At 41.3% G+C, this 17,962-nt stretch overlaps 1 protein-coding gene across 6 annotated transcripts in view; it reads left to right on the plus strand.

The window, feature by feature from the left end:
• Positions 1-17,962, plus strand: part of STARD13 (StAR related lipid transfer domain containing 13) — a 499,960-nt gene that overhangs the window by 434,800 nt on the left and 47,198 nt on the right. For all 6 annotated transcript variants that reach the window (XM_033104423.1, XM_033104425.1, XM_033104424.1 and 3 more), the window contains 2 exons: positions 5,049-5,120; positions 7,503-7,584. In XM_033104423.1, coding sequence (XP_032960314.1) covers positions 5,049-5,120; positions 7,503-7,584 — 154 coding nt within the window. The remainder of the gene's footprint in view (positions 1-5,048; positions 5,121-7,502; positions 7,585-17,962) is intronic.

A 17,962-nucleotide genomic window follows, 5' to 3' on the forward strand; every position in this document is an offset into this window, starting at 1 on the left:
CTTGAGAAATTCCATCTGAAGACAAAGGAATCATTCGTCTTAAGTAGTACGTTAATAATGAAGCTAACTCAAAGCTAACTCAGCCATAAACATCATCCTAAGCCAACCGCTGTGAGCCCGTTGAAATGTTAATACCTGTGATATACTTTAATAGTGATAATTGCAACCACGGCAGACATCTTGTGCTGGTTGAGTCACTCGTAATCTTTCAGGGTGCCCACCGTGTTAGCTAGTTTAGATGAAAAAAACACAACACTATTCTCAAGGCTGCTTTTCTAAATCACATGGAGATCCACGATGTCTTTTCTTCCCCACTTCTCTTGAGCACTTTTAATGAGCATTTAAGAAAGAAAACCTACTTAAATCGGAGCCAGTTTGTCCATTGAAATTCCGGGAGAGTCTTAAGAAGAACATAAATGCTCGTATGTTGTGATTTTGTAAACTCTCCACAGTAGACCAGGTTTCTCCTAGCTGGCTAGTTTTTTGATGATAATAAAATTTAATTTGGCCCTAATTAGAATGTTGGGTCATTGAAAAAGAATAGTATCCCTTTGGGTTAGCTATGGAAAAAGTATTTGCTATGCCGAGAATGTTCCCAGGCATTCCAGAAACACCAGTTTAAAAATTCAATGAGACTGTAACCTGAGAGGAGACCTGGAGACCCAGGCAGCAGATCTGCTGAGCACAATAGAACTTACTTGACTAAGGGCCTCTGGAGCCTTGTCCACCTGACTGTATCCAAACCTCACTAAATGATATGTCTTTAAAGAAACGGCTTGTAAATCTCTTTTAAGTCACATGAACTTCTAGCCTCCTCCACAATCAGTCTGCAGCGGTGCGGTCCTACTAACTGTTTTCTCTTGACTTGATGTTATAACCTTCTGGTGGTATTCAGAAATCAAGTATGTAAAAAAATAAGCTTCGTTCTCAAAACAAAGTAAATGTCCCATTTTGCCAACAATATCTTTATATGGGAGAATATTCACAATGTATTATTATGTGAAAAAAAGTCGTCAACCAAAGATATTACCATATCGCCACTTTAACAAATAACATATATTGAGGTTATGTGTTTGTGATGGGACAAGAGTGGACTTTTTTCTTTCATTGTGCGTTTCTGTATTTTTTATTATAAGTTTTCCCCCTGAGTATATATTATCAAGAAACATGATAATACTTTTTAGTACCAGCGTTGCAGGCTGTGGTTAGTTTCCACAGACTTTTCCTCACGCCCATTGACGTGTACCTTCTCGGGGAGACACAGCCCCCCTCCACTGTGTCCGTCTCTGGACAGAGGTCCCATCATGTTCTAAGCGTGTACAAAAGGCAACTGAGGCAAAACAAGTGATTTTCCCTCAAGTAGAATCACAGATGTGTGTGGCAGAAGAATATTCCTAGCACCAAACCTTCTTCTGGGTTTCTTGAGTGAAAAGGTTTGCTTGGTTTTTGTGCAGATCAAGCTACCAATTGAAAAACTGGATATCCCCCTTTTCATCCAGTGGAAACAACTGCTGGCTTAGGATACCAAAGTTCTTTGGTCTCCTTAGACTAAAGGGTTGAGGGGGGTGCCCTTAAGGAGCACGTCATCGTGTGTGAGTGGTGGTGACAGGGCCAAGGAATATGGTTGGGACAATGAGGGGTGTCAGCCCCACCTAAACTACACAGAAGAGGTTCTTCATATAGAGAGGTTCTGTTATCTGAAGAAGTAGGGAAGGGTGCTGGGCAAGCCAAAATAGATAAGCTTTAGAGTAAAACAGAAATGATTTTTACATATAATAATTACAAAAATTTTATTGAAATCCTATCATGATACTAAGCCAAAGAGGTTGCATTTTCTCCATAATGTACTGCAGTAACCACAGTAGAGGTCAGCAGACTGATCTGTTCTAGGACATTCTCTGGTTCCACCCTACACTTAAGTTTCTACAGGACACTTGCAGCAAGTTAATGTTTTTCCTTGTAGCCCTGAAGCTGCTACAGGGGCAGGTATGAGTTGCCAAAGGAGAACAAATAAAACTGTCAAAATGTGATTTTAATGACCCTTAAAGTTTTTACATATTATGCTGGCCAGCAAGAGCACAGTAAAAAAGAGATTTTTTTTCAGACCCTCCCTCCTCAAATGTCACTTAAATCTTATTAGGTAGATCTTTGTGAAATGAAGACATTGGCAAGAAGGACTCCTTTTTCATTCTTCAGCCATTTTGGCCACAGCAAGGGTAATATGCCCTGGGGAAACCATTAGCATTTGGCTGCTAGATTTTAATAGGGGCTGTGCAGAATCAGAAGATTTGGAAGGCTCTTTTCTTCTTCTCCAACTCAACTGGATGGGCAAAGTCAAATTTGATAGTGGTTAATTATGCCAGATTATTTTGTTTGTTTGCTTGGTCACTTGGTGGCAAACAAGAGTTTATTTTGCCCTTAAATTGAAATACCAAGGTGTTGGGCCTACAGCTGGGGGTGGGGGGAGGGGCGGGAAGAAGGAAGGGGGAGTGTGGTTGAGAGACATTTCAGAAATAGAATAGCTAGCAAGTGGGAGGTGAGGAGCGATGGTGAGAAGCCAGGGTCATGGCTGAGCCATGGCTCCTCCTCCTTTATTATTTACTAATTGCAGTTTTTATTGTCATCTGACTCTGAGACCGAAAGGCGAATTGCCTACCCATTAAAAATATCAGCTTGTTTGAGGGTTTGATTTAGCTGGGTTCTGGTTAAGATTTGATTATGCATGTTTTTGTACGGGTAGGATTTCAGTTCATTATCTATGTTGCTCTTATTAAAAAAGTAAAATGATCTAGAGATCCTTTAAATGAAATCTCCCAGGCTAGCCTGAGTCCTATTCCACTGCCCAACCCGAGTCTTTGGTTCCCACAAGTTTTTTTATAGGAACCCCTGCATCCCGTCTTTCCCCTAGCTCATTGTCCTTCCTCCTCCAGTATCGGAACCACACACGACCCCCATTCCAAAGGCCGGTGAAGTCTACACTTCCCACTCTCCTTTGAGCTTCCTATGCTACAGAGCCCCTGCCTTCCAGGTCTCCTCCATTTATTCTTCATGGTCTGTCTCTCTGGGATTCTTCTGCTTATTTCCATAGTAGAAAAAGGAATCATAAAATAGAAAAAGGCATACTGTTCATGTAGTTCAAATAGAAAATCCAGAATTCTGTGCTTCTCTAAGACCCGCTGGCTCATAACTAAGTAGAGCGCATCTAGAAATTAGACGTCTCCTCATTACTAACCCCTGAACTAGAAAGCAAGTCTGAAGCTTGGAAATTTAGAAGGCCGCAACTTATCTGTGGCTTATTAATAACTCACCACATTTTCTACATGTTACAGTCAGAATGTACATTTCCTACTATCCCCATAATATCTGAGTGATTTTGCAAGTGAAAGCTTTCTCATAAGGACTCTCCAATGAGTACTAAGTAGAACTTTTGAGTCATACAGTAATCGCCCTTTGTATCTTCTGAAGGGAAGATAGCCAGGCCAGTGCAATTCAGCTGGAGGTCGTGCACTGCACTTGTGGATCTCAGAGACACCCCACCTGACAGAGATGCTTTCCAAATCTTTGATTTCAGCTTGGGGCCCTGGGTATTTCTGAATGATGCATACATGGCAGGAAGGAATGCATATTAGGGCTGTGCTGGTAACAATTATGTCAGAGACAAAACTCGAGATTTAGAAATTGTCAACCACTAGAATGACAGTGGTTTAGAGGATGCCCAAAGAAGCTGGCACTCGGGGACAGAAGCAACCACAGGCTCTGTTTCCCTGAATTCAATGACAAACCTTAGTCCATGTCCATCCAGATCAGTGGGAGGGGAATGGAGGTTTTGGCTCTTTCCTTCGGGGGTCTGGCCTGTGTTCTGCTTTCTTAGCATGTATCAGATAGCTCTGTCACATTAAACACTATGCTGCACAGACATTGAGCTTTCATAGCTAGACAGGCTCAGACCCACAGCTGATGCCAGTGTAGATGGTTTTCGTGCAGTGGTACCCAAAAATGACCTGTACTGTCCGGGTTTGACAGTGGGGAAAAATGAACATCAGAGGAAGAAGAAATGCAATGGCCTGATCGGGCTCCATCCCAACAGCAGAGGAAGGGGCCTGTTCTAATAGACGGCTTCATTTCTTTTGGAAAACTGGACTTTTGACAGATGAACTTCTTCTCCCTTGCATTCATATTTATCTAAGAGAGATGTGGTTGGGAAATGGTCCAGGATTCACAAGGTCAAAAAGTGACCCGGTTCACATACTGGAGACTTCTCATCTCCCTCCACAGCTTCTCCAGGCAGGTGGTCCCATGTGCTGTGGGTGTGTCCACATCAAAAATGGTCACCCAGAGGACACACCGACCTCCTGGGTTTGGCCCTCAGAGGTTCTAGCAACCCCATCCAATGGTATCTCAGTTCTGGATAAGCAGCTTAACTTTTCCAAGCTGCATCTGCAGCTTGGAGTCATTCTAATGTGCTTGATGAATGAGCGTCTTGTTATAAGACATTGGGAATTAAAGCCATTCGTAAGATTAAAGAAATAAGAATACACTGGATTTTTGTAATAGTTTTCTTCATGAGAAAATACATTCTCATAGAACCCAGTTGTATTCTTTCTTTCATTACCCCAAGGGCAAAAGAATAAAGGAATGTTAAATATTTTTAGCCTTATCTTTGAAAGTTAAAAAACAATTATTTAAAACAAGGATCATAGGGAACTATTTCCTCCTTCTCCCTAGTCCCCTGGTTCCCTGGTATATAAACAAAGATGTTTTCCCCTGCCTGAAACTCAGCCTTTGTGTTCTGTAATCTGTGGTTTTGTTATCGTCCAAGTATTTATGGATCGACATTAGAGATAATCTTAGACATATAACAAGTACCTTTGTGACACCTGCTCATTTTACACCCATTTCTGGGTAGGCCTACTTCTACAGACTTCCCTGAAAACAATTTTGCTTTGTAATAACTTGCACAACGCTCACCAGTTTCTCCTGGATTAAGAAGACAGAGTGCTAGTGTGTGGCCTTAGGACTTACGTGTTTCCCTTTCTTGTATTTTTCAGAAATTGAAGCGAAGGAAGCATGCGACTGGCTCCGTGCTGCTGGATTCCCGCAATATGCTCAGTTATATGAGGGTAGGTTGGCCTTCCCTTCACTCTTTATAAAGAGAACAAATTAAAAATGAAGCACTTTTGACCTGGGGTGGGTTTTGACTTCCAAGTCTTTTCTTAATCTTTTTATTTTATTTTCTGTCCTTTCCCCTCGGCTTTGCAATGACCAGGGCTTATACTGATGCCACTTGAGAAACGGGTATTGCTCGCCAAGCTTACTTTACTTTCTGCTCCAAACTTTCTACTTATCATGTCTTCACCACCAGTCCCAACCAATTCTACCATTTCCTTCCGTGTTCTGCCATCACCAGCTTTTCTACACTTCCTTTCTTATTCTTTTTCTTGTTTTCTCTTCATTCCTCTCAGTCTTCTTGAAAGTACAATAAATTCGTTGTTGATAAATTTCCTAGAAATCCTAAAACTAGTTGTCTGGAGACCTTTCTTCAATCCTGATTATTTTACATGAAAAAATGTTTAAATATAATATGGAGCAGATGTTATTTGGGGGGCTTTCAGTAAGATGCTATCATTGCCAGTGGACATAGTTTCTTTCATTGATGTTTTAATTGGCAGTTAATAAACTTATACCTTAAATTATAACCCAGGCTTCTCGGATAGTCCGTGTATATAGTGAATTAGTCAGGATCCCAACAGTAAGCAGATGGCGCGCTTGACGTAATCTGAGGATTTATTTCTGAAAGTGTCCATGTACGCAGACTGTAAGAAACGGTATCAACTTCTCTTCCTGCTGGCATAAAATTTATGTAGGATGGACAGAATCAACAAAATTAACCTGTACTCATTGGTGTATCTTGTTCACTCACCTAGAAGTCTCAGTTTTATAAGTTTAAACGAAAAACACATATTCTACTTATCTCACTTAAATTGTGTGAGGATAAAGAAGAGCTTATCTCTGAATTGCTTTGAAGTCTAGAACTTCTGATGCAAGTTTTCATGGATCGTAGTCCTTTCAGGAAAGGTGGGGTCTTATTATATTGGTCAAAGCAACCCTCACTTCTAACTCCCACCACCGATTTACTGATTGTGAAAGAGAAGCCCAAAAAGATTAAGTGATTTTTTCAAGGTAAAAAGTTAAACGAGTCAGAATTAAATTCAGTCTTTTGAGCCTTGATACAATATTTTCTATTCTAATGTACACTCTCTAGGTAAACTCAAAGTACCATGTGATTTAAACATGAAATATCTGTAAATGGCTAAGAAGTAAAGATACCTCATAAGTAAAGGGTGTTTAAGCCATGTTCATTGAGTAAATGTAATAAGAGTAAGAGCACATATTATATCGAGCTTATAATGTGCCTGATATTGTTCAGAGCACTTTGTGTAACTATTATTTTAATAGTCACAACACTATAGGGTGAATATTTTGATTATCATCAGCCCCATTTCACAGATGAGGAGACAGAGGCCCAGAAGAGGTTAAGTGCCTTGCCCCAGTCTCCAGCTAGAGAGTAGGCGAGCCAGGGCTGAAAGCCTGGGCAGCTGGGCTACCGAGCCCGTACTCCTCATCACCACCCTCTCCCTCCCCCGCAAAATGAGACAGGCTTCATTCTGGCACCATCTGGAATTTACTCACATTACTCTTTTCACCAGAAGAGAATTATTTCTGTTTTGAACTCACATTAAGATTTAGATATCCTTAGATTTATTATGATTGGCAAGGTGGAAAGAGTGCAAAATATTAAATGAGAAAGAGCAGGAATGGCGGGATAATGATCGTGAACTGACACTGTGAGGTTTGCCCATGGCCTCTAGACTTTCACCTCCTTGAATGAGGTTCCTAAAATTAATACCCTGTCTTGAGTATTGCCCTTGACCTCCAAAGCTGGCATGAATAGCCTGTGGAGAAGAGTCGTGATGGTGGAATTCCTTCTTCTCTTTGGACGGAGTCACTTGTTTGAGTATTTTCCTCGTACTCTAAAGTGATTCAAGATTTTGCTACAAAAGAAAACATTGGAGGCTATTGAGCTTTGGATATTGTTGGAAATTTGCTTTCTGAAGGGAAAAAAAAAATCTGCTAGACTGAATATTCTATGAACTAGTCAGGATAGAAGTTGGAGTCCTACTCCTTAGGTGAACGGTGAGAGTGTGAAAGCTCTCCATACAGGCAAATGTCTTGATAATGATGAGCTATAAAAATGCAGTCACTTAGCATTCATTCCTACCCAACGTCAAGCACTTGGTTATTCTCATATTTCACATTTCTTTTGTACCTTAAAAGAATGTATTGCAATAGAAATAAAAGTGCCTGCTACCTTAAATATTACCAACACACTTCCCACTAGTGGATCAGTCACGTCTACAGAAACGTGGAGGCCTGACGATGTGGGTGTCCATTCAGATAAAACTAGGCACGTAAATCCCCTTTTCTCTCTATCTCTCATTCAGATTCCCAATTTCCCATCAACATTTTGGCTGTCAAGAACGATCATGATTTTCTTGAAAAGGACCTTGTAGAACCTCTTTGCAGGTAAATCATGTGAAATATTTCTGTTTATTTCAACTGCTCAGTTTCTAATAGGCATCCCTACATTCCTACAACAGGTGAGTTCAACAATTCAGTATTTATTGGGTGCCTACTATGTGCCAGGCATGGGTCTAGTTTCGGAGTACACTGCCATGAGCCTGATCAGTCCCTGGTTTCATGGAGCTTCAATCTTAGTAGGAGGCTTCAGAAGATAGATTGGGAAAAAGATAGAGTGAGTGAGAGAAGAAGAGAGTGAGAAAGGGATGTTATCTCACAGAGTGTTCAATGCTATGAAAAAAGTAAGATCAGATGAGGCTAGAGACCGTGATTGGGGCCATGTGTGGGTTAGGGTGCGGGCAGCACGAGTGGTCAGGGATGTCCCTTAAAATCTCCATGAGTATGTTGAACTTGGCTGTATTTTTTGCAAAGTCAAGTGATTATATCAGAAAACTGGAATGTGTAAGCTCAAGTAATTGTATTGGCCACCTGGAATATTGAAGCCATTGCTTTGTGATAGATGATCTAAGACCAGGATGTACACATGAGTAATTCCCTCCCCTCCAAGAATTTCTAATCTGGTTGGAGAAACCTAGTTGAAGAAATAAAACATGAATACGTGAACAAGTAAGTAACAATTATAATTTGGATAACAGTAAAAGATGGCAATGTAATCATTATCCCTGAACAAGTAAATGCCACCTGAGGTGTTGTATGTGTCTGTAGAAATTCAAAGTTTCCTACGGAAAGCCCTGGAGAGAGGTCAGGGCTGGAGATAAATATTAGTTACAGGGGGTGAGTCACATTTCCAAGGCCACACAGCTAGTTAGGGGCTGCACTGACCTTCACACGCAATACTTATAACTTGCAATCCAGTGTTCTTTCTGGTAGATTCTGCATTTGACGTAGAAAAATGGTAGTTTAATAGGAAAGTAACGAGGAGCAAAACTTCTGTCAAGATAGGAGAGACGAATGTATGTTAGGACAGTGTGTAAATAATCTTAGGCTTACTGAATCTTCAGACATGTGTACTTTTGTGTTCACGAGCTGGTCACTCTATGGTTCCTGTATGAAAATAGATCGGCATTAAGAAATGATCTCTGGGGGCAGCTAGGTGGCTCAATTGGTTAGAGTGCGAGCTCTGAACAACAGGGCTGCCGGTTCGATTCCCACACGGACCAGTGAGCTACGCCCTCCACAATTAGACTAAAGACACCGAGCTGCTGCTGAGCCCCTGGTAGGGTGGCCGGACAGCTCAGTTGGTTAGAGCGCCAGCTCTCAACAACAAGGTTGCTGGTTCAATTCCCACATAAGATGGTGGGCTGCACCCCCTGCAACTAAAGATTGAAAACGGCAATAGGACTTGGAGCTGATGGGCTCTGGAAAAACACACTGTTCCCCAATATTCCCTAGTAAAATTAAAAAAAAAGAAAAGATCTCAGTGTGTGCAAGGCAAACAGTCCCATGAGTTTGCTTAAGTGGGTAGAAGAGCTAAGAACCCTTCCAGTCATAAATTAAAGGAACAGACTATTTGGACTGAAAAACAAACAAGCACAAAATGCCATTTGTGAGCATTTATGAGCAGCATGGATGGTTTGATTGTGATTCTTTAAAGGTAGTGAATTGGAAAAGCAGTGTTTTCTCTTCAGGATGTCTGAGGTCCATCCCGGGCAGGAGCGGCACCCTCCTCATAAGCTTTCATCCAGCTCAGAATTAGTCAAGCACACCTCATCCTGACTTTTCCCTCCTAGTTTTCACCAAGACAAATGCCTGCAGTTAAGTTACCATCACTACAACCAAGAAAAGGTCCATCACCCCCAAAAATTACCTGGTTCCTTTTACCATCAACCTCTACCCCTACTCCCAACCACTGGCAACCACTGATCTGGTTTTTGTACCTGTAGTTTTGCCTTTTTCAGAATGCCATATAAATGAAATCAATGCCTTTTGAGTCTGGCTTCTGTCACTCGGTATGATACAGTTAAGATTCATCTATGTCACTGTGTGCATCAATCAATGTGATTGCTGAGTGGTACCCACTGTATGGATGGATATACTACAGTTTGTCCATTCACCGGTTGAAGGGCATTTGAGTTGTAGCCAGTTTGGATGGTTTTTGGGTGATTATAAGGCTACCGTAAGCATTCATATTCACGTTTTTGTGTGAGCGTAAGTTCCTTTGGGTAAAATCGTAAAATACTAGGAATAGGATTGTGGGATCCATCTAATAAGTGTATTATAACTTTATAAAAACTCACAAACTTTTCCAAAGGGACCATACCATTTTGCATTTCCACCAACAATATATGATACAGTTTCAGTTGCTCTACTTCTTTGTCAGCACTTGGTCTTGTTGGTTTTTGTTTTGCTTTTCACCATTCTAATAGGCGTCTAGTGTTATCTCATTGTGTTTTTAATTTGCACGTCTTTTATATGGATGGATACTTTCCATCCATATATCTTCCTTGGTAAGGTGTCTGTCAAGTCTTTTGTTCATTTTTTAAATTTGGTTGTTTGAGTTTTGAGAGTTCTTTGTATGTTCAAGATGTAAATTATTTGTCAGATATGTGTTTTGTGAATATTTTCTGCCAGTCTGTAGCTTGTCTTTCAATCTCTTAATAGTATCTTTCATAGAACAAAAGTTTTTAATTTTACTGATGTTCAATTTATCAATTTGTTTTCATATTTTTAATATCATATCTAAGAAATCTTTGCCTAACATAAAGTCACAACCATTTCCTCCTGTTTTCTTATAGAAATTTCAGTTTTATATTTATGTTGACGGTCCATTTCATTTAAGTCAATGGTTAGTTTATTTATAAGGTACAAAGTATGGGTAAAGATTCATTTTTTGCATTTCAATGTCCTGTTGGTTGAGCACCATGTGGAAAAGTTCATACTTTCTTCACTGAATTGCCTTTACACCTGTATTATATATCAGTTGAACATTGATAAATGAGTCTATTTCTAGACTGTATTCTGCTCCATTTCTGTATGTGTCTATCCTTTCATCAATATGACACTTGATTACTTCGCTTTTTCTCTGTATTAGAATCCAATAGTGAGTCCTCCAACTTTGTTCTTCTTTGCCAAGATTATTTTAGCTATTCTGGTTCCTCTTCTTTTACATATGAATTTCGGAAACAGCTTGTCTATTTTAATAATTCTAATAAACCATTGATTTGGATTGTGTTGAATCTATACATCCGTTTGGGGATAACTCATATCTTAACAATATTAAGTCTTCAGATTCATAAGTACATTAAATGTCTAGTTAGGTCTCCTTTGATTTGTTTTTTCAACCCTGACTTATAGTTTTTGGCATATGGATACTACACATACCAGAAAGTCTTAAGAATTTCATGTTTTGTATTGTAAATAGTACTGTCTTTTATCACTTCAATTTCCACTTGTTCATTGCTAGTACATACAATTTTTTGTGTATTGTCCTTGTATCCTTCAGTCTTTCTAAACTCACTCCTTAGTTCCAGTAGCTTAGTCATAGATTCCTAAATTTTTATTTCTAAAATATAAATGAATGATTACATTGTAAACCAAGAAGGAAAATTCTATTTCATATTTTAAAATCGGGATTGCAGGGACTGACATTGTCTGTGATTGTGTAGATCTATTCAGAGGGTGACGTATGTGGCCGAGTAGGCCAAGCTTTGAGTCTCAGACATGTGGGTGGTAAATCCTTATCTGCTCACTGCTGCATGTGATCTGAGATGCCATGACTAAGTTCTGGGCTTTTGCATCACAGTCTACTCTTTTAAAAAATGCCTTTCGGAGATGAGCCACTACAATTAATGTGAAATCATTTAGAGATACAAAGTTCTGAATGATAATACTAGTGGCAGCCGGGTAAGTTAGGTAGCCTTCCCTGTGAACCATCTCTGATGCAACCCATAGCAGAATCCATACAGATGCACCCAAAAGGCATTACTGCATAAACATGTGAAAGTACAGCACTGCCAGACACCACAGTGCTCTTGACAAGGGCACAGCTTGTGGGAAAATGGTTGGAGTGCAGGAGGTTGTTATAATTGGAATAATTCTCATGACAGCTATGTCTCCAAAAATATTATGAAGAAAAACATTTGACTGGAGGTGTGTGAGCTGAGATTCTCAGAGCGTAGATACAGTGGGTAAAACAGAGGCCAAAGGAGTAGTCACAGCAGGGTGGATCCAAGGAAGCAGGCAGAGTAGGTAGCAGAGAAGGAGGTAGCCGGGCTAAAAGGAACCTGTATGGCGTTTCTTTCCCTTCGTAGGAGTGCCACCAACACACAGATTTCCCTCGTTGCAAAAAGCAGAAAGTAGGCAAAAGGAAGATCTCCAGACTGGGGGAATGACAGCGCTTTTAAAACTTTGAGATTGATGAGCAGTTAATTAGGCATTCTCCCACTCACGTGGTGTGCAATGATTGACTCCTGGAGAGTGGTAAGCTGTTGTGATTTTATTCATTTTCTAACCTCTGTGCACTACAGACACAGCGATAGAGCTGGTCTCATGTTTTACTTTTAAAGCTTTGTGGGCCATGCATTTTTCATGCATATTTGAAATGCTGAGCTAATGCAGAATTGTGAAGGGAGCCATAGCCAGAGGGCAGGTAGCTTCTGCCAGGCAGACAAATGAAAACAAGAGAGCTGAAGATCTGTAAATGTTACCCACAAGAATGTTACTCACCGTTGGTTTTCTGGAAGTTTCTCACCTGCGTAGACAGACAATGTCCTAGGTCCCAATTTATACTGGGAGAGTTGTTGAACAGTGCCAACTTTTGATTGGCTTGGAAATACATATTGTACCGAGGAAGCTGATGGCAGGCAGGACCCATGCCTGGCTTGGAATATGTGGATGTGTAGCTCTCATTTTCAGATCTCAGAAACTAACAGGTTTGCTGTCTTTGCTGAAGGGGTGACCCTCCTGGATGATGGCCAGGCCTCACTACTGCTGCCGCAATTCAGGTAGAACTGGCACATCATGTTCCGTAAATATTTGTTACTGCAAGTCAGAATAGCCTAGTTGCAATTATTTTAGCAACCACAATTGTAATTCTGTTTTGTTGTTTTTTGATTGAATTCTTAATTGAAAAATATTCTCCCCTGTGAGTAACGAAAAGCTAATTGCAAATCTAAGTACCTAGATAAGCTAACTGAAACGGTAACTGTATCTGAATGAAGGAATAGCCAAGGTGTCAACGTGGCTTGTAAAGGTTGTCACCTTGAAGGAAACTTGCAGCAAATCACAGCTCCTGAATGGCATTTTTAAGGGGAAGGAATATGTCCTATTAGCATTTTGATTTTCAGTACTCGCTCAGATTGCTAACAGGGCCTGATGCTTATAATGATCTCTGAATTTCTAATTTAATGTTAGGCCAGTAAATCATCTGCATAACTTCTGTTGTTAATAAATACTAGTTAATTATAGCACGTATGAGACAAGGTATTCACCTTGGTCAGCGCTGTTTTGTGGAATGATGAAATTGACGAGGGTTAGCCAGTGCATCTATGGCTGCCCTTTATATTTAAAAGGATAATTAAGGACAATGATTTTCATATAGGATGGGGGAGGGAGGAGGGAAGTAGGAAAGAGTGCTGACAAAAATTATATTTGTATCTTACCTCTACACACAAGGCCCATATTTGATTTGAGTCTGTTAAATAACATTAAATAATGGTAGGCTTTATGAATATTGATACTATTTTAAATGTTTTCCTTTATAGAATATTTATATGTACGGTGTTATATACTATGTTATGTCATCTAATAATATGTGACAATGAACTGGAATGAGACCCTAGACAACTCATTGGAAGAAGAATATACCGTTAAAATTCTGAGTCTATAAATAAATACAAATGCCAGTAAGAAGTGATTTTATTTTTTTAAAACATTTATGAGGTGTTCACTATGTACCAAGAATGACTGTTTTACAAATATTTACTCATTTAATTTTTATAGAGATCCTACAAGGTAGGCTATATCATTCCCATTTTACAGATGAAGAAACTGAGGCACAGGATTGTAAAATAATTTTCCCACTTACAGATAGTAAATGACAGGATTCAAAGCCAGCCAGGCTGCTTCCGGAGTTTCCAAAGAGAGCTTAGGTCTTTTTATGAAATACAATTTGGAGTGCTTTCTGTTTCCGCCTTTGAAGGTAATTCTTCCAAAGATGTCTCTGTTGCCTGGTGATTTTCTGAATTTGACTTCTGAGTCCCGAGGGTAGAAATTCTGGTTTTATTAGCACCTTATACTTCACAGAACTCCATTTAAAACATGATTAAAGTAAGAATTTAAAGCACAGTTTGTTCTTTTGTGAAGACATTAGAACTGATTTACTGTCAGGAGACTAGCAGTGCCTTGTCACTCATTCCTTCAGTTCCCCTCATCAACCCTGTCTCTCGAGAGCCTCTCTTTGCTATGGAGACAAATAAGACAGAATCCTCACCCTGAGATCCCAGTGTTTCCAAACCAGGAGAGGAAGGAGCATTTTGCACCCGCTTGACATTTGAGCACATTTTTGCTTATCACAACGGGGCTGGTGCTACTGGCATCTAATGGGTAGAGGCCAGGGATACTGCTAAACCTCCTCCCACAACAAAGAGTCATCTGGTCCCAAATGCCAATTTTGCCAAGGGCTGAGAAATGAGTAAATGATGAGCTACCTGAACAAATGGTATAATCACAATTAGTACAGTAGCAGGATAGGTAAGGGGGAAAAGGTTTCAGAGAGGGCTTCCTGGAAAAATGACCCAAAAGGCCAGTAGGAATTACACAGACAAGAATACATGCGATTTTGATGAGGCTATTATGATCTTTTAGCTTTTAAAAAAACTAAATTAGGGGCGGCCCGTTAGCTCAGTTGGTTAGAGCACGGTGCTCTTAACAGCAGGGTTGCCGGTTCGATCCCCACATGGGCCACTGTGAGCTACACCCTGCACAACTAGATTGAAACATCTACTTGACTTGTAGCTGATGGGTCCTAGAAAAACATGCTTAAATAAATAAAAGTGTTTTTTCTAAAAAAAAAAAAAAAAAAATCTGAATTACTGTACAAAACAGGTATCTTCATCCCCACCCCTACCGCCCACCCTGAAGCTCCCCCCACTGTCGCCTGCGTAGTATAGGGGCAGGCTTGGAGTACAGACAAGTACAGACGTGGCAGGGTCGTGATAGGGGATTTCATACATATACATTTTATGAAAACCAGTGATCTTTATATTGTAAAATGGACTCTTACGTACCTTTTCCAACCAGCTACTCAAAATGACTTTTATATGCCCAAACTTTCCAGAAGAATACACAAGAAACTATAAAATAGGACAGTAGACTGAGGGGAGAAGACGAAGTTTATATTTTTAATGTTATTCATATATCTATTACATATTTGTATTGCATCATTAAAAACATCAGCAATGTTTTTAAAAAGTGCCTTGCCAAATAAATAATAGGTGACAATGGCTAACGTTTAGTGATTGTTTATTGTGTGCTTAATATTATCCTAAGCTCTTTACATTGATCTCATCTAATTCTCACGAGGACCTGTGATAACAGGTGCTACTATCAGTGTCCTTGTTCAGAAGTGAGGGTGACCAGACTCCTAGTTTGAGCAGCTGGGTCATGGTGACTCCCTTCCCTGAGGCAGGGACCAGCTGTGGGAGAGGCTGGCAGGGTCTGCGGAGGGGAAGTGCGATGAGCTGAGGCGCCTGCGGACCAGGAAGTACCAAGGTCCAATGTGCAGGTCTGGAGCTGGATGTGGGGGACGGGGCTGAAATCTCAGCACACAAAGGTATGAAGGTGCTGAGAGTGAGCAAAGTCACACAGGGACAGCAGAGACAGCTAAGACAGGGAGAGAGAAGGGGCCCAAGACTGACCTCTGGGGACCCACATCTGGGGGGCAGGCAGGGGAGGGAGCAAGCGATGCCCCACGGTGCCAGGGAGCGGGTGCCCCATGCCACCCGGTTACATCCGGGCTGATTTTGCTTTGCTATCAGTTTTTGAACCTCTCTCAGAAATCTCTGGTTTTGACCCTTATTTCAACTTGGACTTGTTTTCACTGAGAAATTGCCTGGATTAGATGCAATTGTTTGAAAAGTGAAAAAGCTAAGGACACCTCATCTGAGTTTTTCAATACAGGCATATGTGAAATTTCAGATTTACTGAAAATTCCACAAACTAAATGAGCCCGAGAGAAGACAATCTGGACTTTATTTTATTTTCAGTTCTGTACTCGTGGACCACTGCGGCCATTGCCCTGTACTGGTTTGCCAATGGAGCTTACACTCTTCCTTGAAACCTTGACCATTACAGAATATAACTTAATATAATATAAAGTGTTTTCCGGAGAGATAATTCACAGCACGGTGACTATAGTTAACATTACTGTATTGTACCTTGGAAAGCTGCTAAGACAGTCAATCTTAAAAGTGCTCAGAAAAAGAATTGTAACTAGGAATGGCAATGGCTATTTGCTAAACTTACTGCGGTAATCATTTTCCAACATATACATAGATCAAATCATTAAGTTGTACATCTCAAACTTATGCAATGTTGTAAGTCAATTATATCTCAATGGAAAAATTATTTTCTTACACAAATCACACAGTTGTGCACATCCATCCTCTTCCCTGTCGACAGTGTACACGACTTCATTTTCTTTGCACCACTAGACGTGTCAGTGCTCAGTCACTTTTCTCTCTCACCCAACCGAGTATCCAGGGAGAGTTTGTGGGTGTATGGTCTGGAAGAGAGGTGAGCATTTCTGCGGCAGCATGACCCCTTCCTTGGTAGAGGAGCTGCCAGACGGAAACACTCAGCAGAGCAGAGCCTCACTGGCTCTGTGGTGGCACAGTGACAGCCACTTGTGGACATCTGACCGCATTCTTTCTTCCCCTCAGACACCATAAAGCCCTCCTGTTGATGGCGGGTGGAGTCTGAAAGGCCCACCCTCGCGGAGTACATCCCGCATAGTCTCTCTGGCCTGGCTGCCCACCCTGCACTGCTGGGTCTGTTTAGTAAACTCCAGGCGGTGGGGAGACCTTTCCCAGACCGCTTGCCCCTAAAGCGCCCAGTTCTGATCCCCGCTTCGGTCTTCCATGCCTTTGTTTCTGAAGGTCCTTGAGGGCCACGCCAGAACACTCCTAAACAGACACAGCGCTTGGCACATAGTAGAGGGCGGTAGGTGAAGCCTGCGGCCTTAAGCCAAATCGCATGTTAGAAATGCACTCGTACCCCTGCTTGCTATTCCTGTTGTGCCTTGGGCAGGAATACTGGCCACTAAATCAGCATGAGAGACCTCATGAGCAAGCTAACCTCTGCCAGTGTAAAAGTAAAGTGTGAATCTAAAATATGAGGAAGGAAAGGGTTCCATTGCATTCCTATACCTCCACAGGGCTGTTCTGTGTGTGCCCGGCCTCTGGACCAGTAAGTGGGAGGCTCGTCTCAGACAGGGTCCCCTCGGTCACCCCTCAGGTACTTCCAGCACATGCCCTGCTCACAAATCCCCACCCACAGGCTGCCCACCCTCCTTGTTCTGCAGCCCCTGGGTCCTGCCCTCCTGGTCTCTCTCGGTCTCTCTCTCCTCTCTCTCTCTGTCTCTCTCTCTCTCCTCACTCAGGGTGTGGTTAGAGGGGGTGTGAGGACCTCCTACCATCCTATCAGCTTCTAAGTGCTTAGAGTAGGAACGGCGTCTTGTTTAGTGGCATATCATGCGTGCTTCATGGCCTGTGCCAAGCAGGAGTTCAATAAATGTCTGTTCAATTGCACTGGAACCTGGTAGAAAATACCCTGACGGTTCACAAATTGTTTAATGTTTCTACCTGTTAGAGAATATTATGTGATAGTCAATTATTCACTTTTTGCCTCAGACTATCCTAAATCTCTCTCCTTAGCTGGACTTCTTAAAGAAATACTCTGTGCTCACACGTGTCTTCACTTTCTCAGGATCCACCCACTTCTCCCTCGGGCTTCTGAGAAACTGCCCTGGCTAACTGCACAACCCAAAGGCATAGTTTAGGTTTTCTATCACTTTCTAACCAACTACCCCCTCCTGTTCGTCATGCCTGTTCTGTGGCTTCTAGGAGACCACCTTCAGTTCCTATTGACCTCCTAATGTCACCAAACTCCAGGGATTCTCCACTTGGGGCTTTCTGTCTGTCCTTAGGTAGATTTATTTACTTGCAACAAGTAAAGGAGACAGGGGATTCCCATCCGAAGCCCTGTCTCCCCAAAGGGAGGCTTAGCCATCGCTTCTATACACTATTTGGTTAATTGCTTGTTCATTTCTTCTTTGCAGTTGGCTAAACTTACCAGGTTGAGGTTCTGGTGAAGCTCATCCAACTGCAGCTGCCTCTGCAAAACACTGTGCACATTTTAACATTTA

Source organism: Rhinolophus ferrumequinum, chromosome 4 (genome assembly GCF_004115265.2).
Source record: "Rhinolophus ferrumequinum isolate MPI-CBG mRhiFer1 chromosome 4, mRhiFer1_v1.p, whole genome shotgun sequence".
NCBI lineage: Eukaryota > Metazoa > Chordata > Mammalia > Chiroptera > Rhinolophidae > Rhinolophus > Rhinolophus ferrumequinum.